General features: G+C 34.4%; 1 protein-coding gene across 1 annotated transcript; it reads left to right on the forward strand.

The window, feature by feature from the left end:
• On the forward strand, positions 1 to 13,072 carry LOC143222113 (neuronal acetylcholine receptor subunit alpha-5-like). The gene is made up of 8 exons (XM_076448088.1): positions 1 to 446; positions 2,303 to 2,451; positions 5,282 to 5,326; positions 5,887 to 5,993; positions 7,143 to 7,311; positions 8,936 to 9,077; positions 11,320 to 11,559; positions 12,139 to 13,072. Exons 1-8 carry the CDS (start codon positions 374 to 376, stop codon positions 12,531 to 12,533), a joined length of 1,320 nt encoding a protein of 439 aa, XP_076304203.1. The 5' UTR covers positions 1 to 373; the 3' UTR covers positions 12,534 to 13,072.
• The last annotated feature ends 11,543 nt before the right edge of the window (positions 13,073 to 24,615 follow it).

A 24,615-nucleotide genomic window follows, 5' to 3' on the forward strand; every position in this document is an offset into this window, starting at 1 on the left:
AGTTTCGTGTCAGACATTGGAGTGATTCTTTATCTTAGAGTAATAAATTCAGAGACGTTAGGCGCATCTTTTTTGAATTCTATAATTTTGGAAATTTTGAAGATAAATTTAGGTTTAGGTAAAGCTGTTTAATTCTCAAAAGAGCTAAGCAGTTCAAAATGCAAAAAATATTCTGAACGAAAAACATATCGAATTCAATATATATATATATTAACGCACTGCCCTAATGAAACAACGAAATATTCGTATTTATAAAGTGTCGACTTTGATGAAGTATGTAAAAGAGTAGAACGAAAGAAGACACCCAACTGGTTATCATCGTTTACAGAAACAGAGACTGAGTGGTACTTATAATGTTAAGGGAACTATTAAAATGACCAAAAAAGATAATATTCTTTACCTGGAGACGGTGGTATGTTTCGTTTTCATCCTCATTTGTTTTTCTGGTATGTATTTTGTACTAAGTATAATTACTCCTACATTTACAATCTCTTTTACTAAAGCAAAAAAAAGCGTTTTGCCGTGACAAGAACTATTTTATAAAAGTTTTAGAAGTGTATTTCTATTCTACATGTTAGATGATTGAATATTTCTTTGGACAATTTCATGTGATTCTGTACTGACAAGGCTGGAAGAGCCATACAAGTCATGTATATTTAAAGCTGTATTACTTTATTATGTTTTGAGTGAAATATGTAAAGGAATTAGGAGTGATGGCAGAATAACACTGTTTCTTTACTTATGTAAAAAAAAAGCTCCTTTTCTTTTAACGTGTCCCGTGGTTGGTTGGTGGTATGTTTACGGAATTACAACGTCCCAGTATGGAGCTCACATCCATACGGTGTACAAGCCATCCATTATGTAACTTTGCGCTAAAATAATCGATTATGGTGTCGTTTAACGCTTTTACCAAAACATTTTTATGTTCTTAAAATATTGTCCCAAGATATTGTCTTTCAATTCGTTAAAATGTTTGTGCCTCAGCGTATTATTTCCTTTTCAATATAAACATAACTTTTAAATATAACTTACTTGTAAACCTAAACAATAGTATGTTGGTGAACAATTGAATAATAATCAAGAACATAATACAGGTTGCTTGAAAACTATCCATAGGAGCCATTTTAAAACATCTTGCGATAAAACGTGATATTTAATATACTGGGTGAAACTCATGACATCACCATACGTTTTTTTTATTGGTTAATGTTGTATCATAACGAATCATTTTAAATTACACAAAAGCTGTTTGTTTTTTGTTGGATTTTTTTAAATTTCGCACAAAGCTACTCGAGAGCTATCTGTGCTAGTCGTCCGTAATTTAGCAGTATAAGACTAGAGGGAAGGCAGCTAGTCATCACCACCCACCGCTAACTCTTGGGATACTCTTTTACCAACGAATAGTGGGATTGACAGTCACATTATTACGCCCCCACGGCTGAAAAGGCGAGCATGTTTGGTGCGACCGGGATTCGAACCCGCGACCATCGGATTACGAGTCGAACACCTTAACACACTTGGCCATACCGGGCCTACACAAAACTTAATCCTTTATAAGTAGCATAACAGCATGGAGTTAACCCGCCTTATCTGGTTACTATATGTGACACTTTTAACGTTTTCAGAAATCAAATGTAGGATCACAAAAATGGAGGGTGCGGATGTGGTATCACATGTCTATTTATATTTTTTATACAGCGAATTATATTCATTCGAAAAGATATCCACCTTTTCAAACACACACAGCACACTGGTTGTTCTTGAATAGTTATGTTTATATAAGCCTTTACTAAAACAGATATTTACAAATAAAAGATGCTACATATTATAGAACTAAATGATGCGGAAATCTGAGAGAGAGATAACTCATTGTTATACAAAGAAAATTAAAAACTTCGCTTGGCCAAACGATATGCTGTAAGATTATGCCACAACCAATCGTGAGGAACGTATTTGTCCACAAAAGTAATGAGTATCGTTACGAAACAAAACCCTCAAATCTCTCCCATTCAGTAAATGATAATAAAAGCATTGCAATGAAACTCACTATTCCTTTGGGTTCCGATAATAGAAACGGATTTGATACTGGATGCGTCACCAGAGAAATGGCCACAAAAACTGGAACTGTTGGTATTTTGTCAAGAGTCTTGATGCAGCTGGATTTGCTTTTTTGTAGTTAAGCACAAAGCTACACAATAGGCTATCTGTTCTGTGCTCACCACGGATATCAAAACCAGGTTTTTTTAGCATTATGAGTAAAAAAATTAACATGTTGTCATTGTACCTTTTTTTTTTCTTACAGGAAGAGCCAAGGGAAACAGTCAAGTTACCGAAAATGAGTTTACTAACCAGATTTTGGAAAGAATAAACAAGTATATTCCTCCTCCTGGGATGTATAACAGCACATTTAATGTTTCTATCCATCTTGGACTTCTGTTTATAATAGACTTGGTCAGGTTGTTACTTATAATAATAAGCAGTAAAACAAAACATAAAACATAATTAAGAACAGTGTAGTTTGTTTTAAAGTTTCTTTAAACTCTTTTAGAAAACAAATGTGATAAAGTATTAGGTATCTACACAATGAGAAATTATTTAGAAGTTCACTGATTTTTGAGGAGTTGCAGATAACAATATAATTGTTCATTTGTCAAAATATGGGAGTTTTCCGTGTTTACCTCCTGTTTTGGAGTTGTTTTCTAAAACAACGGAGTGCCGCAAAATTGTGTAAATGTATGACATCAAGTATGATTTTTCATGACCGTGTGAAATAATCAAGTTTATTTAGGATGACTTGGCCTTATTATTGGATTTAGAGCATTTTATTTCATTCAAAATAGCAACAAATTATTGTATTTTATGTTGTTAATAAGAAAAACTCTCCTTTTTCCGGGTGCGGAGTCAGACGAGTGTGACACGAAGTTATCATTATTTTCATAGTGTGCCGTGAGCATTTGTTTGGGACCCACTGCTCTTGAACATGATTTGTTTATTACCATGTTTTATGACACATTTGTTCACGTCTTTGACATTTCCTTCACTTTTAACTCTCAGTTGTACCCACAGCTTTAAAATATAGACGTCAAATAAAAAAATTCGAAATGGTCATTGTTTGACAAATATAGACATGTGCAAGTCTAGGTACCGCAATGTAAACTAACACAACTTGAAAATTATTCAACTGTAAAAACGTTATGTTAACGGAAGAGACTGTAGTAGTCAGGGTTTATTTATTATTATTATTTAACTCTAAAAACGTTAAGTTAACGGAAGGGACTAGTTGTCAGAGTTTCGATGATAATATTAATCTTAAAGATTTCGTATTACATCACTTAAAACATTTTACACTCAATGGTAAAGAGATATATAATCTTACAGAAATTTAGATGTGTCACCTTACAGATATTTAGATATATCACTTTATAGATATTTGTATGCACTGCTGGCCAAAATCAATGAACATAAAAAAAAAATGCATTTTGTGTTGTTAGACTCAACCACTTATTTCAGTAGAGCTTTGAAAGATGAAAATAAGAAAAGGGAAAATATTTTTTTTTTTAGCATTTAATAGGGAAAATGTGAACACTATGAAATTAGCCTAAATGTTAGCTGGTCAAAAGTTTAAAACCATACCAAAAAGAAGTCCTAAACAGGGTAGGAAATGCCCAACAAAAGGTCTTGGTAGTGAGTTGCACGACTGTCATTGCGAATAACTGCAAACATTCGCTTTGGCATGGTCGATATAAGCGTTTGCAAAAGGCTGGCTAGAATGTTATTCCAAGTGGTTAAGATGGCTTCATGAAAATCATGCACTCTTTGCAATTGACGTCCATTTCTATAGACTTCCCTTGCAATCCACTCCCAAACATTTTAAATTGGGTTCAGTTCGGGCGAACACGCTGGATGGTCCAAAAGAATCACGTTATTCGCCATGAAAAAGTCCTTTGTCCTGCGGGCATTGTGGATTGCAGCGTTGTCCTGCTGAAAGATCCAGTCATTTCCACACAAGCGAGGGCTTTCAATCAATGAGGATGCTCTCTCCAACATGCTAGTGTAGCCAGCTGCTATTTGATACCCCTGTATAACCTGAAGCTCCATTGTTCCATGAAAGAAGAAAGCACCCCAGATCATGATGGAACCTCCTCCACTGTGTGATGCAGAAAATGTCTCCGGTGGGATATCCTTATTGTGCCGGTAACGTTGGAACCCATCTGGACCATCCAGGTTAAATTATTTCTCATCAGAGAACAAAACCTTCTTCCATTTTTCTACATCCCATGTTTGGTGTTTCTCAGCAAAGTTTAACCGAGCTGTTTCCTGGTGTGGAAGGAGGCGTGGCCTTTGAAGACGTTCACGGTTTTTGAAGCCTTTCTCTCGTAGATGCCGTCATATTGTTCTTGAGCTGCATTCTGCGTCCGTAAGGCCTTAATATGATTCGACGATAGGCTGGTGTCCTACCGGACAACCCGTCGAATCCTCCTGTTCAACGCCGGCAAAATTTTCATGGGCTAACGACTTGAAATTCTCGTTCCGTATCTCTCAGGGTCTTTTAAGAAATTTGCAACAGCAGTTTTACTACGCCCAATCTCACCAGCGATGGCACGTTGAGAGAGACCTTGCTTTTGCAGCTCGACAGTTCTGCCACGTTCAAACTCTGTCAACTTTTTAGCCTTTGCCATGTTTTTACAGGAGATGGCAGTGGGAGATGTTGACAACGCTAATGCGTGAACACAAATTACTATATTTCGTTACGTGTTTACCAATTAACTCTTCGTTTCAGTATGGTCTTAAACTTTTGACCAGCTAGTATTTAGGCTAATTTCATACTGTTCACATTTTCCCTATTAAAAGCTAAAAAAGTTTTTATTTTTATTTTCCCTTTTTTTATTTTCATCTTTCGAAGCTCAACTCAAATAAGTGGTTGAGTCTAACAACACAAAATGCATATTTTTTCTTTATGTTTATTGGCCTTAAGATTTTGGCTAGCAGTGTATGTCTCCTTAGAGATGTTTAGGTGTGTCACATTACAGATATTATATTTAGTTATAACATTTTATAGATACTTATATATGTCGCATTACAGATATTTATGCATATCACCTTACATATATTTAGACATGTCATGTTACAGATATTTGGCAGTAGTATATTTGCTTTCTCATGATCGGTGCTTAGGTCTTATAGTACTGAGAGGGTCAGGTGTATATGAACTATTTCTACTGTTTCAAACATATATATGTAAATACAAAATGATGACTAATCAACCATCGCTGTTTTTCAGGCGGAGAATACAGGAACGCTTAGTACCGTGTGTACACCGTCTGGGGTAAGTGTGTTTACTTATCTTGGTTCTAAGCTGGAAAAAACATATGTGAACTTTTAACATTACCTATTCATTTCAATTAAGCCTAGTGTTTTGATCCCTGTTAAATTTCGAGCAGTTTTGTGAAATATCTGTAACATGTGTACTTCATGTGGACATCAAACATTAAACATTCCTTTCAGTTAAGCCTAGTGTTTTAGTCTTATGTTAAATTTCCAGCAAGTTTATGAAATATCTGTAATGTATAGAAATATGTAAGTTATTCGTTATTTGTAAAGGGAAGAAACTATTCATTGTTGGGAGGACAAAGTGATCTGTGTATGCATGTTTATATTTGTAGCATGATACGTTATAACATACAGTTAACATGAGTTGGGTTGAATAAGCCACTAATGTAATTCATGAACTTTTCAAACTGAGCAAATCGTGAAATCTGACATGATAGATTATTTTATTCTAGCATTAAATAAGTTAATTAAAGTAGTTAGTTGAACCAGAGTTATGTAAGTGTAACATTAACAACTATCATTACATAAGTAACCAGTGAGGTTTTTTTTTCTTAGGGATGGTATGATGAAAGATTAAAATGGGGCATCAAGGATGAGGACTTTTGGTATCTTCGCATACCAGAAGAAAAATTATGGAAGCCAAAAATATCCGTTTTTAATCGGTAAATCTTGTGAACCCAAAGCTTATTCTCGTGTCTGTATATTAAACAGTTATCGCAACTTATCTTTAAGTTAATTTATCCAATTTCGAAATCAGAAGGCATTATTACATCTAGCACGAATATACATTATCTTAGTTTTTGCAATGTTTCATTTTAACGTTTTTAAAGTCTATACTGTCTTATCTAGTTAAACTTGCTTCAGTTAATATGTACTTTTAAAGAAACTCTAAATTTCTATTTTATAGCGGTTTAAATATCCAATTTTTGCAAACTGCAAAATATTTTAAAATTAAAGGTAAAAAAAATTCTTATTTTCAACTGAGTCGTTATTTCTAGAAGTACATTATCTAAATGATGAATTGTAATATTGGTGTTTTATTACCATATTTCTTAATTGTTATTGTTTGGAATTAATGTTTTAGTTTCTTACTTTAGTTTTGTTTCTGCATAATGTAAATGTTTTGACATGTGTACAGTATGGTCATTTCTAAATGTTTTGACATGTGTACAGTATGGTCATTTGTAAATGTTTTGACATGTGTACAGTATGGTCATTTGTAAATGTTTTGACATGTGTACAGTATGGTCATTTCTAAATGTTTTGACATGTGTACAGTATGGTCATTTGTAAATGTTTTGACATGTGTACAGTATGGTCATTTGTAAATGTTTTGACATGTGTACAGTATGGTCATTTCTAAACGTTTTGACATGTGTACAGTATGGTCATTTCTAAATGTTTTGACATGTGTACAGTATGGTCATTTCTAAATGTTTTGACATGTGTACAGTATGGTCATTTCTAAATGTTTTGACATGTGTACAGTATGGTCATTTCTAAACGAAGTTGTATTTTAGTTTGATTCATACCAAAAAAAAAAATATATATATATATATATATATAAATATCCATATAGAGAAAAAATATATATAATTGCATACACAGTTACAGGGTTCTACGGTTTAGAAGTAAATGTATATAATACTCTTTGAAAGAAGAAACGACTGGGAAATATTAGAAACCTGGGTATAAAGAGCATTATGGATTTTGAGACTTTTTCTGATCGGTATCATAAGATGAATATTGATCTAATAATTACTTAATATGTGCTTTAATACGTAAGGTTCATTATAATTAATTCATACTAGGGCAAGTATGGAGGAGTATGGAAAGAAACCCTATATAATATCATTTTCTGATGGCCAAATGATTTACTCGCTTTTTGCTATCTTGCACACTGTCTGTCTTCCCAACTTAAAGTTCTTTCCATTTGATCAGCAGTCTTGCGAAATTACGTTTGGATCCTGGGAACAAGAGGTAAGGACGCAAAACCAAGGTTAGTTGAGATCAGAGTTTAATATAGTGTAAGCTCTTCAACATAAAATTGAAAATCGTTTTAAAATCTATCCAACTAGCCTAATATCACTTTATTTGTTTGTATACTTTTTATTGTACTATTTTTTTGTTTTGCGTACTTCTTATAGCAATTCCACGAATAACCAAAAATCTCAATTTAATTTTTTTTCCCTGTTTATCTGTTAATTTTCTGCATGTCCATGGAATAAAAATAACATCTATAAACATTCAGTACAGCATTATCCCTGATAGCTATAGATTTTAAAAGAATTAAAACCACAATAAGAAATTCATAAAAATGTAATTCTTACCTTAGCCTACAGATAAATCTATAAAGCTGCTAAAGTAGTGATTACATTTTATAAATTTGTGATTGTGGTTCTAATCCTTATTCATCACTTTTTGTAGCAGAACCTCTGCTCCATTTTAAACTTCATTATTTTAATATTCTTTTTTCAGTAGTTTTATGTTATACCTGTGCAGTATATATTTTATTTGTAGAAACAGTCGCGTGCATATTCATTGTTTCGCCATCTGTTGGGTCCAAAAGATATTTAAACAAGTGCATGATATGTTTACCATTTATATAAAAAAACTCCGTATATATTTATCGGAATATCAGAAGTGGATACCTACAGACCGATCAAGTAAGATTGAAAAATCTTGTAACGTTAGTCAGAGCTGTCTAGGCGCTAGCCCCGCTGACGTGACAAGGTAGGTAGGTAGTATACGAAAAAATTACTGTTTAAGAAATGTTTCAGTTATTATAGTAGATATGTTAGCGACATTTTAACACAAAATTATGAATACCCTTTCTTCACAATGCACGTTAAGGGTATTTCTGTGATATGTTTTATTTCATCACCTAATGTCTACTGTGCTTTCGTGGCATGCGTTGGAATCTTGAGAAATAAGTATTGAAATTCCTTTAATTTTGTTTTTTGGCTTACTTCTATCTTACAGTACTTTCAGATTTAAAGTGGATTTTACTTTATAGAGTTATACCCATCTAAGGATATTAATATCACGTTTTATTCCGTTTTTTTAGATAACGGTATATCTGCATTCCATTAATTATCACTAAAACCATCAGAAGTAAAACTGGTGTTAATAAGTACTTCTAGTTTTCGGTTTGCTTAAAATACTCAGTAGATTTCAGGATGATGTCTCGTGTATTATTTCATATTCATCATTGTGAACATTACCCATTGTTTTAAAATTTCACCATTTAATGCAGATATATATTTATTTTAGTTTATTATTTCATCACCGTTTAAATGTTTTTAAAGTTATAATAAAATGTTATAGAATGTGTGAGTTACAGCTGAGACTAAACACTTATTTTAACACTATCGCAACTACAACGTTTACTATTTCCATTAAAAACACTGGTGAACATACAGAGATGTATTTTCGAAATTTGATTTTTTTCTAACTCTATACATTGTAAGACTAAAATCGTTATTTATCCTATTACGGTAATACGTGAAAGAAATATATTTTGTTCTGTGAAAATCGTTTAGTTTCTAACGGGACGTATACCAGATTACGTTAATAATTATATATACATATATTTACTTTATAGGGGGACGTATTGAACATACAAAATATTTTCTGGATAAGTATTACCGATGAAGCTGTTTACTTGGCAAACTATACTCAAAATCTTCGTTGGAGACTTGTAGACACGAAAACCGAAACGCGGCGATTGGATTACATGTTTTCAGGTAAGACGCAATCTTTTAAAACTTGGGTATAATAAAACTATCTTAGTGTTGTAATAGTAAACCTCTATCGCACTTTTCCGAGCGAAATGGAGTATAACTGAGTACAAACAGTGCGGTAAAAGCATTTCTCACACAGGTTCACATCATGCCGTACCGGTGCGGTAAGTATCCATTATCAAGGAAAACTTTCTGTCTGTCTGTAGACATATCTGTTCCTAAGTTTTGGTCAATCCAAAACAAACTTGGCATGCTAACTTATTAATTCAAGAGCAAACCAAATTCATATTAAACTCCCCGTATTTTGAAAAGTACAAATATTTTACAGAATATCCCCTATATCGTTACTACGGTAACTATTGTAAATAGTCGAGTTTGAACAGAACTCACACCACAACAAAAATTCCTAATTAGCTAATAACATGAATCCAGCAAACGTAATGATCTGTGTTCAAAATGCATCCCTTGGGCACAAGCAATTACGTAATAGAACACAGTATAGAGCAATGTCTTTATAGGGTGACTGTAATTTCGAACCAACTTTGAATCACTGGCAGTATGTATGTTTACCATACAATAAGGGAAATTGTAAATTTAGACTTAAGAATAATACAGTATTGATGAAACTATAGGCTTAAAGAAGAATACAGTACATAAGAAAATATAGGCCTAAAGAATAATGTATTTTCTATGAATAGATCTAAAGAAGAATTCGGTATCTAATATATATATAAATTTAAAGAATAATACAGTATTTAAGGAAATAGAAGAATAAAGAATATTAGAGTATATAAGGAAATATAGGCCTAAAGAAGAATAAGGTATACAAATAAAACATAAAGAAGAAAACAACAACTATAAATTAAAAAAATAATGCAGTATCTAAAGAAATAGAGACCTCAAGAAGAGTGCAGTATGTAAGCGACTGCAAATCCATTCGGCTTCCACGGTATTCTGTTTATCCTTCGTTGTTCATGGCACAGCATGGCCAGGTGGTTAAGGCACGTGACTCGTAATCTGAGGGTCGCGGGTTTGAATCCCCATCGCACCAAACATCTTCACTTTTTCAGCCATGGGGGCGTTATGATGTGAAGGTCAATCCCACTTTTCGTTGGTAAAAGAGTAGCCATAAAGTTCTAGGTGGGTGGTGATGACTAGCTGCCTTCTCTATAGTCTTACATGTCTAAATTAATGACGGCTAGCGCAGATAGCCCTTGAGTAACTTTGTGCGAAATTCAAAACAAACAAACCAATCCCTGTTCATAACTTATTCTGTAATAAAACCTGTATGATTTGTTATTTGTTTGCCTTTCAGTTGTATACGTATTCATGGCACAACTATACAAAACACATAATGTATGAGCTTCGTTTTGAGACCAACAGTTACTAACTTTTACATGCTTTATTTGTAATATATCCATATAATTTTTGATTTATTTCAAAAAATCGGAGAAAGAAAAATATTTTCTAGCTACAGTTTGAGATGTCTTTAACTTCTGTTACTAAACATTTTGTCTACTATAGCGTCTTTAATACCTAATCATTTTAAATGTATAATAAGAATAAATAATAATTCAAAAATATGCTTGAAACCAGTTTTACAACAATAGCTTCATCGTTTAATTGTTGAATTTTTCGCTGGTTTGTTTTGAATTTCGCGAAAAGCTACACGAGGGCTATCTGCGCTCGCCGTCCATAATGTAGCAGTGTAAGCCTCGAGGAAGGCAGCTAGTCATCATCACCCACCGCCGACTCGTGGGCTACTCTTTTACCAACGAATAATGGGATTGACCGTAACATCATAACACCCCCACGGATGAAAGGGCGAGCATCTTTTGTGTGACGGGGATTCGATCCCGTGACCCTCGGATTACCAGTCGAGTGCCTTAACCACCTGGCCATGCCGGTCCCCCATGGTCTTAATGGGGACCCATTGATAATTATATTATATGCAGAATTACATGGGATGGAAGGTCCACAAAAAATATTAGCTTATGGGTCCACACAACTTTAAATTCGCCATTGAAAGAGCCTTGTTCATAGAAATTAAGTTTAGTTAATGTTTTTCATATAAAGGGGGCGTAGAAGTATCTTCATGACCAAGAAGTCAAAAACAGCAATGCAAGAATAAACTAATACTAAAGTTTGAGTCTTATGCCCAGAGACAAACTGTTTATTTTTGCAATAATACTTTTACACGCATTCTGAAATATTTGCAGAAAATTAATCTAAATAATTATTACAGGTTCTAACTACCCTGTCGTCGTTTTTACCCTTGTTATTGAACGACGAACTCCATCGTTAGCTGTATGTATACTGACTCCAGCAATATTTAGCCTCTTCCTCAGTTTGCTCACGTTTTGGATACCTCCTACGTCATCAGCACGAGCAGCAATAGGGGTCGCGGCTGTAGCAGCAACAATGGGAGTTCTGACGGCGTTAGCACATATACTTCCGTCAACAGCTACAAGCCGACCTCTACTGGGTACGTATTGTAAAAAAAATAAAAAACTTTTTAGAAAACACAGTTTTCGTTGATAAAATAATTACTGATTGATACTAAAATAAAATATCGCTTTATTTCAGTAATACGTATTTGGCACTTAGTTTAAAAGAGTATTTGGTAATTTCGCAACGTGCTTAGAAGGAAGTACTTCGTTCTTGCAAAACTGCAGATTCTACATTTAGTAAAGTTACGTATAACTAGATGCACAGTATTTCTTTCATCACAAACGTAATTCATTCCCTGTAACCCGAACATAGATAACATGCCGTATTTGTCTATGTTCGCCTACGTTTAGGAATAATTTTCAACTGCTTGGATCTTGTTTGTAATTAAGCACAAAACTACAGAATGGGCTATGTGTACTTTACCCAACATGGGTATCCAAAAGTCGGTTTCTAGAGTTGTAAGTTCACAGACATACTGTTGTGCCACTAGGGGGCGCGTTGGGCAAGCTAGTCTGATACAGAAAGAATTAAGAGCTCCAAGTTAAAAAGCTGTTTTTGTGTGTGTCTTTTTAAGTTTATGTCTTTAATATGTTTTATATTTGCGATATTTTAGTTGATTATGCTGCCATTTCTCTGATGGTTGCACTTCTCTCTATTATCCACTCTATATTGGCCCTGGCGATTAGAAACCTAAATATAACGTTTCCTTTGGTCTTGGAACGTTTCATTGAGTTGCCCGGCTGGCTAGTTCGGTTCCTGTGTTTCCCAACTTACACAGAAAGCATGAAAGTTGAAGAGTATTTCCTGGTTATGGAAGATTCTAGATATTTTGAAGAGATTAAAGAGGAGGGAACATCTTCACAAGTGACATCTACATCCGAAGCATCAATGTTGAACAAATCAAAGATGAAATGGAAAATGTTTGCATCAGTCACTGATCGTTTATTTTTTTGGTTCTATGTTTTTCTGAGTGTTATTTTTATTATCGTAGTATTAACCACTGAATAACATTTGAATAAAATCCTCGAGACCAATCTTCAACGTAAAATCATTTATAATACCCAATGATAAGTTTTCTTTGATTTCTAAAAATTATGTAACATACGTCTACAAATAGCGTAATTTCTTCGCGTTTTTAGTGCTAGAACATTTCCTTTGATTTTTAAAAATTATTTAACATACGTCTACAAATAGCGTAATTTCTTCGCGTTTTTAGTGCTAGAACATATCCTTTGATTTTTAAAAATTATGTAACACATAGTATAATTTCCTCGTGTTATTAGTTCTATAAGTTAATATGAAATACTGACTTCAATAGAAATGAACTAAAATGTCTCCTCTTTGAGCTTAATATGCATGTCTACAAGAGCATTTGTTTCACAAATGATTTATTTGATGTTTCTCTTGATTAAATTCTTAAAGGAATAAAGACTAGCATATGAAAGAAAGTGTGTTCTAATGTGTTAGTTAGCAGTGTATTCTGACTGTTAAAGTTGTAGAAAAGTATTTCTGACCAACACTGGAAATAAACTATTAGTAATATATTTGAACCAGTTCTCGTTCAGTTGTAGTGTGCAGTTTGACAATAATTAAAACAAGATATATGTTTTCAAACCTTAAAGAAATATTAAAATTGGCTTTGTTAAAATATAATGAATAGCTATCATTGCACATGATTTAGACTTCGCTTCAATACAGAATTGTTTAAGTTTGTTAACAATTTTATTTGCTACTTTCCATTAATAGTTTAATTTGGCAATTTTAATGTATAAAAAATCACAAAAGCAATAAATTTTCAAGTGATTTATAAAGCACAATTTCACATTATTCTTTCATTAAATTAACACACTTGGAAGCTTGTGATTTGTCAAGTAAAACTATTATATAAGGACCTTTTCAAAGAAACTGATAAAATAAAATAACTGATCAACATAAATTATATATACTAGTTGGGATACCAGTTCAGTACCCTGGACGGAAGTTACGTAAATTCATGGTTAATGAAAGGTTATCATCTTAGGACAAGAAAAGTTCTTTCCTTTACATATATAATTAAAAAACTCAAAACTCATAAAAACAATACAACACAAAATATGAAACCGTAAACTAGCATGTATCTTCTCATGACCCAACAAACCTTCATGCTAAATGTGGTGAAAGTCCATCGACAGGGACGAAGTAATGGTAACAAAAAATACAAAAAAACGTTAAACTGATAAAAACCGCAAAATGCAAAATTGAAATTTTGTGTGTATTTCCTAATGGACCTAATGAGCCCCTATACCAATGTTAGTGAAGATCCATCCACACCCTGTAAAGTATTTATGGACACATAACAGACAACACTATTATAATTATATAGATGACGCCACTGCATTATATCCGTGTGTGACGTATTCTGACGTCATATCTGCACACCGATAATGGAGAACATAAAGTTCTTTGCGACAGAAAGTGGAGACAAAACTGGCAAATAGTGACCTTTATTACAAATCTACGTGCATACATTGTAAACATTTCGCGATGTTGGGGGTTGTAGATTGCGTAAAAAACGTTTTTTCCACTTTCATATAAGCAAGAGTTCCATTATAGTATGATATAACTGAACTTCAAATGCTCATTTCTGTTTCTAAATTTCAGTGATATTTTAATCCTTTAGTGTACCAAAAAACTGCTTTGAACTCAAATATAGGAAGTGTTGTCTGTGTAAAGGAAAGAAGGGTTCGACTCGTAATCCGAGGGTTGTGGATTCGAATCCCGGTCGCACCAAACATACTCGCCCTTTCAGCTGTTGGGGCGTTATAATGTGACAGTCAATCCCATTATTCGTTGATAAAAAAGAGCCCAAGAGTTGGCGGTGAGTGATGATGACTAGCTGCCTTCCCTCTAGTCTTGCACTGCTAAATTAGGGATGGCTAGCGCAGATAGACCTCGAGTAGCTTTACGCGAAATTCAAAAGAGAGAAGAGAAAGAAAGAATAACAAAATATGTGAGAAAATTGTCTTCTCTTTAAAGAAATGTGTGTAGAAAATAAAATAGTTATGAGTTTTATTGCTCACAATAGATAGTAGGGTAGAATAGAATGTTATACCAGTGTTTCCAACACTGTGCGCTGCGGCGAACTCACAGAGGCGTCGCTGAATATTTCAAATTTTCGAGGGAAACACAGCGATATCGGCATCTGTCGGATACCACGCGAACTACTAGCTCGAATTATTTCACAGTTTAACATTAGATCGTACTACATTCCTTTCGATGACGTTCTCTAATGTTTGAGATATGTTTTTGTTTACTTGTACTTTCGGCAACGCCAGTAACTTTTCGAGCTTTCTCCTTTCTTAGATTTTGTATATAAATACCTGTCGACTCTCCAGATCCATCAGTAGTCTAAATAACTGAAGGGTGTTGAGATCACGTGTCTGCAAGGTCTAGTGAAGTTCAGTGAATTATTTTGTTAATGTTTAGTTATTGTACATAAAAATGGAAATATTTTTGAACATTAATAAGAAATGTGGGAGTGAAGAAAAGGATGGTAAACCACAGACCAGTGGCAAACTTGTGATGAAACGAAAATTAAAATAATTGAAAGAAAAAAAAGTAATGTAATGTTTTGCTAGCATCCTACAAGGTGGCGTGTAGTGTTGCAAAATGTGAAAAGGTTCACACCATCATAGATGGACTGATTTTACCGGCTGAAGTGGATATGGTGAACATCATAGTTGGTGAATCTGCTGGAAGACTGCTTTCAAAGGTGCCTTTATCCAACAACACTATCAGTCGTAGATTCCAACGCATGGCTGAAAACCTCAACGATCAGCTACGCGAACAAAATGAATAGAAAGAAATTCGGGTTACAGCTATATAAGACAATAGTGCTAATTTGATTTGCTACACACAATTCATGGATGGTGACAAAATTGTAGAAAACCTCTTTTGTAAAAGTACAAAGGCTGAAGGCTGCAGGTACAAAGGCTGAAGACTTGTTTGAGATCCTTGACACTTTTATGTGTGAAAACAGCTTAAACTGGACTAAGTGCGTTAGCGTCTATATCGATGGTGGTTGCTCTATGTCCGGCTGCTATGGAAGATTGCAGGCATTCATGCAAAGCAAACATCTTGATGCGTTGCGAACTCACTGCATAATTCACAGGGAAGCCCTTGCGTCAAAGCACCTGAGTCCTCCACTGAATCTAGCCCTGGAAAGTGTGTTGAAAGTGGTGAACTGTATAAAAATTCAGCCACAGAAGGCGAAGGCTTTTAAAAAACTGTGTAAGGATACGGGATCTGAGCACACATCTTTGTTGTACTACTGTAGCTCGCGATGGCTCTCCCGTGGGAATGTACTGTTCCGTGTGTTCGAATAACGACAGGAACTCCACTCTTATCTCGAAGAAGAAGAACACCAATGTGCTAAAAATTTCTTGGATACTGATTTTTTTTTGTCAAAAGTAGCATACCTGTGTGATCTGTTCGAAAAACTGAATGCGTTGAATTTCTCTCTGCAGAGAAGCAACACGCACACTCTGAAACTCGCAGAGAAGGTTTCAGACTTCAGAAAAAAGTTACTACTGTGGAGAAGAAAAATGAATGAAGATGGTGGCAAAGACTGTTTTTTATATCCAATGAAGTTGATTTGACGTACGAAATAAAATCTATTTTTGAGAAGCCCCTAACATAGTTTAGTGACTGGTTTGAAAATTACTTCCGGAAGATATGGATCCAAAGACCCATTCTAGGCCAAGGCCCCATCTGAATTTACCTCTGCTGAAAAAGAAAATCTTATTGAGCTGTCTTGTGACAAGACTTTAAAAAAAAATTTGGCAGCATGGAACTAATTGAGTTTTGGATATCAGTAAATGATGAATATCCACTGCTAAGTGCTAAAGCTCAGAGAATACTAATTCTATTTGTGACGTCATATCTTTGCAAAGCTGGGTTTCGGCGGTTGCTGTAATAAAAAGCAAGTACCACGCAATAATTAATGTGGAACAGGAAATGAGGGTAGCGGTATCCAATCTGATTCCAAGGTTTGAGAAATTGTGTAGTGCCCAACAGATGCACATACCCCATTAGTAATTGTGATTATTTAAAAATGAAATACAAATATTGTTTTTACTTTCAATTTACGCGTATTATTCTTTCAAACGGCTACTAAGCTGTTACGACGTAAGTACTTATTAAGTATTAAGTTGTCTGGACCTAACTACTTAATAAACGGAACTGTTAGGTTTTTCTTTTTGCCTAGGGGCGGCATGAAAAAATTGCTGAGACTCTGAGAGCGCCACGCACCGAGAAAGTTTAGGATACGATGTCTTATAAATATATTGGTTATTGAACTACACATTGGGTTATCTGTGCTTTTCCCACCACGTGTATCGAAACTCGCTTTCTAGCGTTGTAAGTAAACAAACATTCCGCTGTGGCACTTAGGACGTTGGGTAATCATTACATATATATATATATATATTATAACATAAATTGTTTTGTATAACAACTTTGCGAACATAACAAAACAAAAAAAACAACACAGAACAAACAACTTTCAAATGTATCTAACCATAGTTTTGTTTCAACGAACGTGGTCAACGTTTCTATCCCGTGGAATAGGAATAGCCACACGTGACATTGCAGTTGTCTCTTCTTCAGTGAAAGTTGATAATGTTTCCAGGGCATAACATTGAAAGTAAATGAAGGTGTTTTGTTTTTTTTTGTAATGTCCATTCTTCGTTTTATCTCTTTTTGTCGTCACTACTGATATTTGTTCCTAAATAATTAAGTTCTGAGTGTATCTTTAGAGCTGTTTCAGATCGCAAAATACCACTGCCTTTTTGATGTTGGCAGCCATTCTGATCTCATAGTCTTTACCTTTACCAACAATACTGTTACAACCATTGTTTCTCTTCCTCAGATGCAACTTTATGTTACTGTATTATCAGTGTATTTCGTATTGCAGGTTATCTTTTCGTGCCCTTGATTCAGTTTGTATCAACAATTACCTCCTTCACTAACCACATTGCATACAAATTAAATAACGTGTGACAACAGTCTTAACCAAAATCCAACCGTCTAATTCTATGCCAATTCGAACCGTTGTTTATCGATTTCAGTACGGAGTTTTTAGTATTCTAATATGTGCTCAATCTACCGGCCTCTAACGCGGGATTTCTATTAATTTCTCATGGTTCACCCAGTCGAAGATTTTACAAGGCTTAAGGAGCTTAGCATACTCGATGATTTCTTTGCACTTTCATTGGTTCCTGCAATCACAAAGGATTTAATAGCTGATATGAATTATATTTAGCCATCTGAAAGACTTTTATTTGATAAATTCATTCAGAGACAGTATTATAAAGTTGGTTTCAATTTCTTTTAAATTTTATTTTGGTGAAATGATGAAAAAAGATACGATGTTATTGTAACTTGTTCACATTGTTGTAAAACATTTTATTCTGTACTTAGCTTTACCTTGGTAGGAAATGAACATCGAACTAGCTTTAATCAAATAAACCTAAATTTTCAATAAAACCGAAATGTTGTTAGATAAATTTAGAAGAATATAAATTATGTTTTTGTTTTCCTTTCACTTATATGATTTTGCAGTAACATTCAAGTAATATACTTTTTAGCTTCTGTTTGTTAGGAATTTTTCTCGTAACTTGTCTTACATCAGGATGAACACGCGTTAACCAACATTTATGTAACAAAATACGATAGTTTATTTTCTATGTTAAATATATTTCGTCTATTCATTAACTGAACAGTTTTCAAGATATAAGGAATACTCTATTTTTCTTTGATAAGTTTCCAGGAAAATAAGTGCATATATTCAGTTTTGAATTTTAATTCATAGAATAACAAAGAAACACGTTCACCATTTTGTTTAGTCAAATTGGTTTCAAGCCATCTATGGCCCAACATGACCAAGTGGTTAGGATGATCAACTAGCTATCTGAGGGTAACAAGATTGAATCCCAGTCACACCAAACATGCTCGCCCTTTCAGACGTGGGAGCGTTATAATGTGACGGTCAAACCGCTATTTGTGAGTAAAAGAGTATTCCAAGAGATGGCGGTGGGTGGTGATGACTAGTTACCTTCCCTCTCGTCTTACATTGCTGAATTAGGGATGGCTAGTGCAGATAACTCTCGTGAGCTTTCGCGCGAAAGTCAAAAATAAACACTTGGGAGACAATTATCGTCTCCCAAGATAGCCGTCGAATAGCTTCTGCAAGAGATCGAATACATTTTTTAATCCATGATGACGAGAAAACTCACTTGTAGACAAAATTATATATGTAAAAATGGCTGGTATAGGTAGCGAATGCACTATGTAGAGGAGCAAACAACGTTTCGACCTTCTTCGGTCATCGTCAGGTTCACAAACCCATACGAGCCGTTTTTTACATATATAACGAACAAAATTTTTATTCAGTTTGTTTTGTTTGTTTATTTGGTAATAGATGGCACTAAATGCACATCCCAAGCATAAATATGAGCTTGAGTGTTAAATTTATCATAAACTAAGATACTCGATTGTCCACAGTTCAGTTCTATTTGTCAGTGTCTTTTAAAGGTTGTCTGTTAGAAAAGAAATTAGCTTGAACGTATGTTATCCAAATTCATTAGGTATTCGATTTATGGTAAATTTTTAACTTAAACATTAGTTTGGGCACGAACGTGTGTGTCTTAAAAATGTTTATTTTTTCCCCTTCAAGCGATTAATTATTGTTTAGTTTACCAATAAATGAGAAATATTTCAAGGTATTTTTTGTGAGAACACTATTTCTTTTCACCCTCTCTGTCTTTTTTGTTTTTCAAAGCAATTTTTCATTATGTGTAATAAAGAACTAACATTAAAAAAAATCACAACTGCGAGATAAAGTTATCACATGGAAAGTTGTTTACCTTTGTTAATTGCGACAATAAAAGACAGTTAATGTAGTTATGGAAAGTTTTAACTGTTTTACTTTACAAATCTCGAATATGGGTAGACTCATCTTTTACGATTCTTGTTCTGCGTAAGACAATTTGTTATATTCAGGGACAAGTGCATTTATTCTAAGCTGCATACTTGACGTGAAAGCGTTTGGTTTTTATCTTTCACGGGATGTTCCATTGTTAAATTTCGTACAATCATGAAAACATGAAATACATCCATATTTTACTGACGAAAATGCTGGTTCAATTTAATTTATCGTTATTATTGATGTATCGGGAGACATTTTGATGTTGAACAGTCATAGTGGCAAAATACATGACGTATCTAACATATTGCCCTGCATGGTCAGATGGTTAGGGGGCGCACGGCTCGTAATACGAGGATTGCGTGTTCGAATCCCTGTCACATCAAATAAGATCGCCCTTTACTGTGAGGACGTTATGATGTTACGGTCAATCACATTATTTATAGGTAAAAGAGTAACCTAAGAGTTGGCGGTGGGTGATGATGACTAACTACCTTCCCTTCTAGTCTTACACTGCTAAGTTAGGAGCGGTTAGCGCAGATAACTCCCGTGTAGCTTTGAGCGAAATTCAAGAATCAAAACCTACAAGCAGCATAAATATTCATAAAATATAAATAAAAAGTAATATATATATATATATATATAAAGGGCCACCAACAAACTAGACATCTTACTGATAGGGCAATAGAATATTTATATATGTGTACTAGTACATGGACATTCCCTGAAAAGGGTTGGAGTAATTCAGCTCACTCTGACCCAAAAACTAACACCAAACAAACACTGCATGACCACATAAGTAAAGAAAGGAAGAAGAGGTCAAAGAGCACGTGACCCTCCATGGTACATATGATACCGAAACCCCGAGAGAGAGACAAAAAGTTAGGTCCACTGATTTGGGGGTGTTGCTTTTCTAGTTGGAGTCTTTTAGTTTATATTTGTAGTTAATTTTTTCGTTTATTTTTTATTTGTACTTAAATACAATAATAAATTGTTTTTCATGAAGATAATTTTATGTGAACCTGACGATGACCGAAGAAGGTCGAAACGTTGTTCGCTCCTCTACGTAAAATATTTTCTCAACCCAAACGAGCCGTTTGTATATATATATTTCTCAACAAGTGGGTTTCTCGACATCACTGATTATTATTTCATCACGGCAATTGTACGAGAAGTGTAAGTCTTTGTGTTTTTCTCAGTGTATTTGTACTTACCTGTTACCATTATGTCTGAACTAGCATACCGTACACCACTATTAACAGTACACACTCACACGATCGTTAAGAAACTAAGAAATTTAAACCAAAGAATTATCAATAGAAGAAATGACATCTATTTCATTCAACAATGTAGAAAGGAACATCTAACCCCTAACTTTGTAAAGGTAAAACTTTCAAAAAAATTTAATACATACACAAACATTATACAAAATTTACAGGAAAAACTACTTAAAGCCATGTTGAACACGAAATACAAAGAACTACATGAGTTACAAAACAAAAATGAACCTAGACCATCAACTGGCATGCTGCATTAAACCAGAGATTTACGGACTTATACAACGAAACATAAACCAAATCAACACTAGGAATGACAGAGACAAAAAGATCTGCCACAACAAAAAAACTAGAAAAACTAAGATGCTAACAACAGAAAAGACATCACGACAAACCGTTGACTAACCTCATGATTAACAGATCCGACCGATAATCAAATACAGACGAGATACATCTACTTAACAAAGGACTCAATTTCGCAATAACACCAAGGTACATTCCAACATTAGAAATCAAAACATGTTTAGAAGATCTAACCAGTAGACTTGTGATACTTTCTACAGAAAACAAAACAAAAAACAACCAACAGAAAGAAGACAACTTTGACAATTTTATTGACATCCAACAGCCAAACTTCCCAGGAATAATTAAAAATTTATATTTTCCAAAAACACCTAAAAACAACATCTTAAACGATTTTTTTCAAAGAATTTTCTCACAAAACCATCAACATAATTTACTAAAACAGAAAGCTAAAAAACAATCTCACAAAAAGAGACAATAATTCCATTAAAAACCTAAAACATGACAAAAGCATAAAAATTCTTTTAGCAGATAAAGGTAACTCTATAGTCATAATGAACACGAATGAATACATCCAAAAAATGAAGAACATTCTACCAGACACAAACAAATTTAAACCAATACACACAAATCCAACAAAGACACAAGAAACGCAACTAACAAAATTCTACTAAAAATGAAAATAGCCAACACAATTTCACAAACACTTTATTCCTATCTACGTAAAACCGACTCACGCACACCACAAATATACGGCATCCCAAAACCTCATAAACCAGATTGTCCACTACGACCAATAATGTCCACATATGAATCGTTTAATTACAATCTTGGTACATACATAACATGGGCTTTCTCCAAATGTGTAACATCAGCCAGCTCATTCATCAAAGACTCTTTTAATTTCAAGTCTAATCCAAATCAACTTAATCATAAAGCTTTAATGGTCAATTTCGATGTTATATCCCTCTTTACAGAAGTTCCAACTGAAGCCTGCAAGATAGCCTTAGATCTCTATATCCGAGACCCTAACCCATCTGTAGACATTCCCAGCAACCAATTAGCAACCCTCATAGAATTCACCACGATGAAGACAAACTTCATGTTCAACAACCACAACTATATACAAACAAATTGCCTAAGCATGGGCAACCCAGTATCACCAGTTCTAGCCAATATTTTTATGACACAAGTTGAAAACAAGCAATTAAAACAGCATTACATCCACCACTATATTGGTACAGATATGCAGATGACACGGTTGGGGGATTCAGATCTACAGAACACACACTTAATTTTTCAATCACATTAACTCTATACATCCCAACATTAACTTCACATGTGAACAGGAAGAAAGCAATCAAATATCATTTTTTAACCTCAAAATTACAAGAACCAATACACAATTTAAAAGAGAAATCCACTGAAAAATCACCCATACCGGACTATACATTCCTTGGGACTCAGCACATGAAACAAAACAAAAACTCAACATACTAAGAAACCAAATAAACACAGCCATAAAACTATGCTCACCAGACAGAAAGCAAAATGAACCAACAAAAGTATAAATATCTCAGAAATCAAAAATCACGAAACCATATACTGCAGCGTACCACATATTCCCGACATCAGAAGAAAAATAACCAACATTTGGTAAAAACTAGCAACAAAATATGAGATTTCAGTTAATAACAAATTTATTCAAAAACCAGGCACAAAACTGAGGTCTATACTATGTAAAAACTACACTGACAAACACCATACCAACATTATTTATAAAATACAATGTGATAACTGCCACGACTTCTATATTGGAGAAACAAGTAGAAAAATGGAAACCAGATTCAAAGAACATAAAAAGTCACCTTCACACGTTTTCGAACACTGCAAGTCTAATAAACACAACATAACCATAGAAAACACTCAAATATTAAATAAAGAAACAAACATAAACAAACGCAAAATTAAAGAAGTCTTACTTATACAACAAGCCCAAAATAAACCAATACAAAGGAACACTTTTATACCTATATTAAAAATAATAAAATAAATAATATAAAATTATATATTCAAACATCTAACACCGCCCTCTACATTCCGATACTCAGCTACACAATCGCTTTCAAAAATGTGGTCAGCTTCCGGTCAGTTACCTCTTTCTTTCTTTGTGAACCTGACGATGACCGAAGAAGGTCGAAACGTTGTTCGCTCCTCTATGTAAAATATTTTCTCAACCCAAATGATCCGTTTTTACATATATATATTATGTTTTATTTGTTTGTTTGCTTGTTTTTTTGAATTTCGCTCAAAGCTACTCGAGGGCTCTCTGCGCTAGCCGTCCCTAATTTAGCAGTGTAAGACTAGACGGAAGGCAGCTAGTCATCACCACTAACTCTTAGGTTACTCTTTTACCAACGAAAAGTGGGACTGGCCGTAACATTATAACGCTCCAACGGTTGAAGGGGCAAACATGTTTGGTGTGACTGGGATTCGATCCTGTGACCCTCAGATAGCTAGTTGATCATCCTAACCACTTGGTCATGTCGGGCCACAGGTGGCTTGAAACCAAGTTGACTAAACTAAATGGTGAACATGTTTCTTTGTTATTCTATGAATTAAAATTCAAAACTGAATGTATGCACTTATTTTCCTGGAAACTTATCAAAGAAAAATAGAGTATTCCTTATTTCTTGAAAACTGTCCAGTTAATGAATAGACGAAATGTATTTAACAGAGAAAATAAACTATCGTATTTTGTTACATAAATGTTGGTTAACGCGTGTTCATCTTGATGTAAAAGAAATTACGAGAAAAATTCCTAAGAAATAGAAGCTAAAAAAGCATATTACTTGCATGTTACTTCTCTCCAGTCTTACACTGCTAAATGGCCCGGCATATCCAAGCGTGTTAAGGCGTGCGACTCGTAATCTGAGGGTCGCGGGTTCGCATCCCCGTCGCGCTAAAGTTGCTGGCCCTTTCAGCCGTGTGGTCGTTATAATGTAACGGTCAATCCCACTATTCGTTGGTAAAAGAGTAGCTTAAGAGTTGGCGGTGGGTGGTGATGACTAGCTGCCTTCCCTCTAGTCTTACACTGCTAAATTAGGGACGGCTAGCACAGATAGCCCTCGAGTAGCTTTGTGCGAAATTCCAAAAACAAACAAACAAACACTGCTAAATTAGAGAAGACTAGCACAAATAGCCCTTATGTAGCTTTGCACGAAATTCAAAACAAACCAAACCAAACCAAATACAACGTTAGAAATTGGGTTTCGATACCCATGGTGGGAAGTGTACAGATAGCCCACTGTGTAGCTTTGTGCTTAATTTCAAACAGACAAACAAAAGGAATAAGTAGTGGCGTAGCTTTTCTTGTTCCGTAGAGAACTTGATATACTGGCTGGCCTTTCTCTGTAGATATTTATAGTTGTTCTACGAAGGTTTCAGAAAACAAAAAAGCGGTAAATCACTAAACGGAAACTGTTTCGGATCCAAACAGTTTTCTCACGCTCGTCTTTCTTCTTGTGCACTCAGTACTTTTGTGAAT

This window comes from Tachypleus tridentatus, chromosome 8, assembly GCF_004210375.1.
Source record: "Tachypleus tridentatus isolate NWPU-2018 chromosome 8, ASM421037v1, whole genome shotgun sequence".
Taxonomy (NCBI): Eukaryota; Metazoa; Arthropoda; class Merostomata; order Xiphosura; family Limulidae; genus Tachypleus; species Tachypleus tridentatus.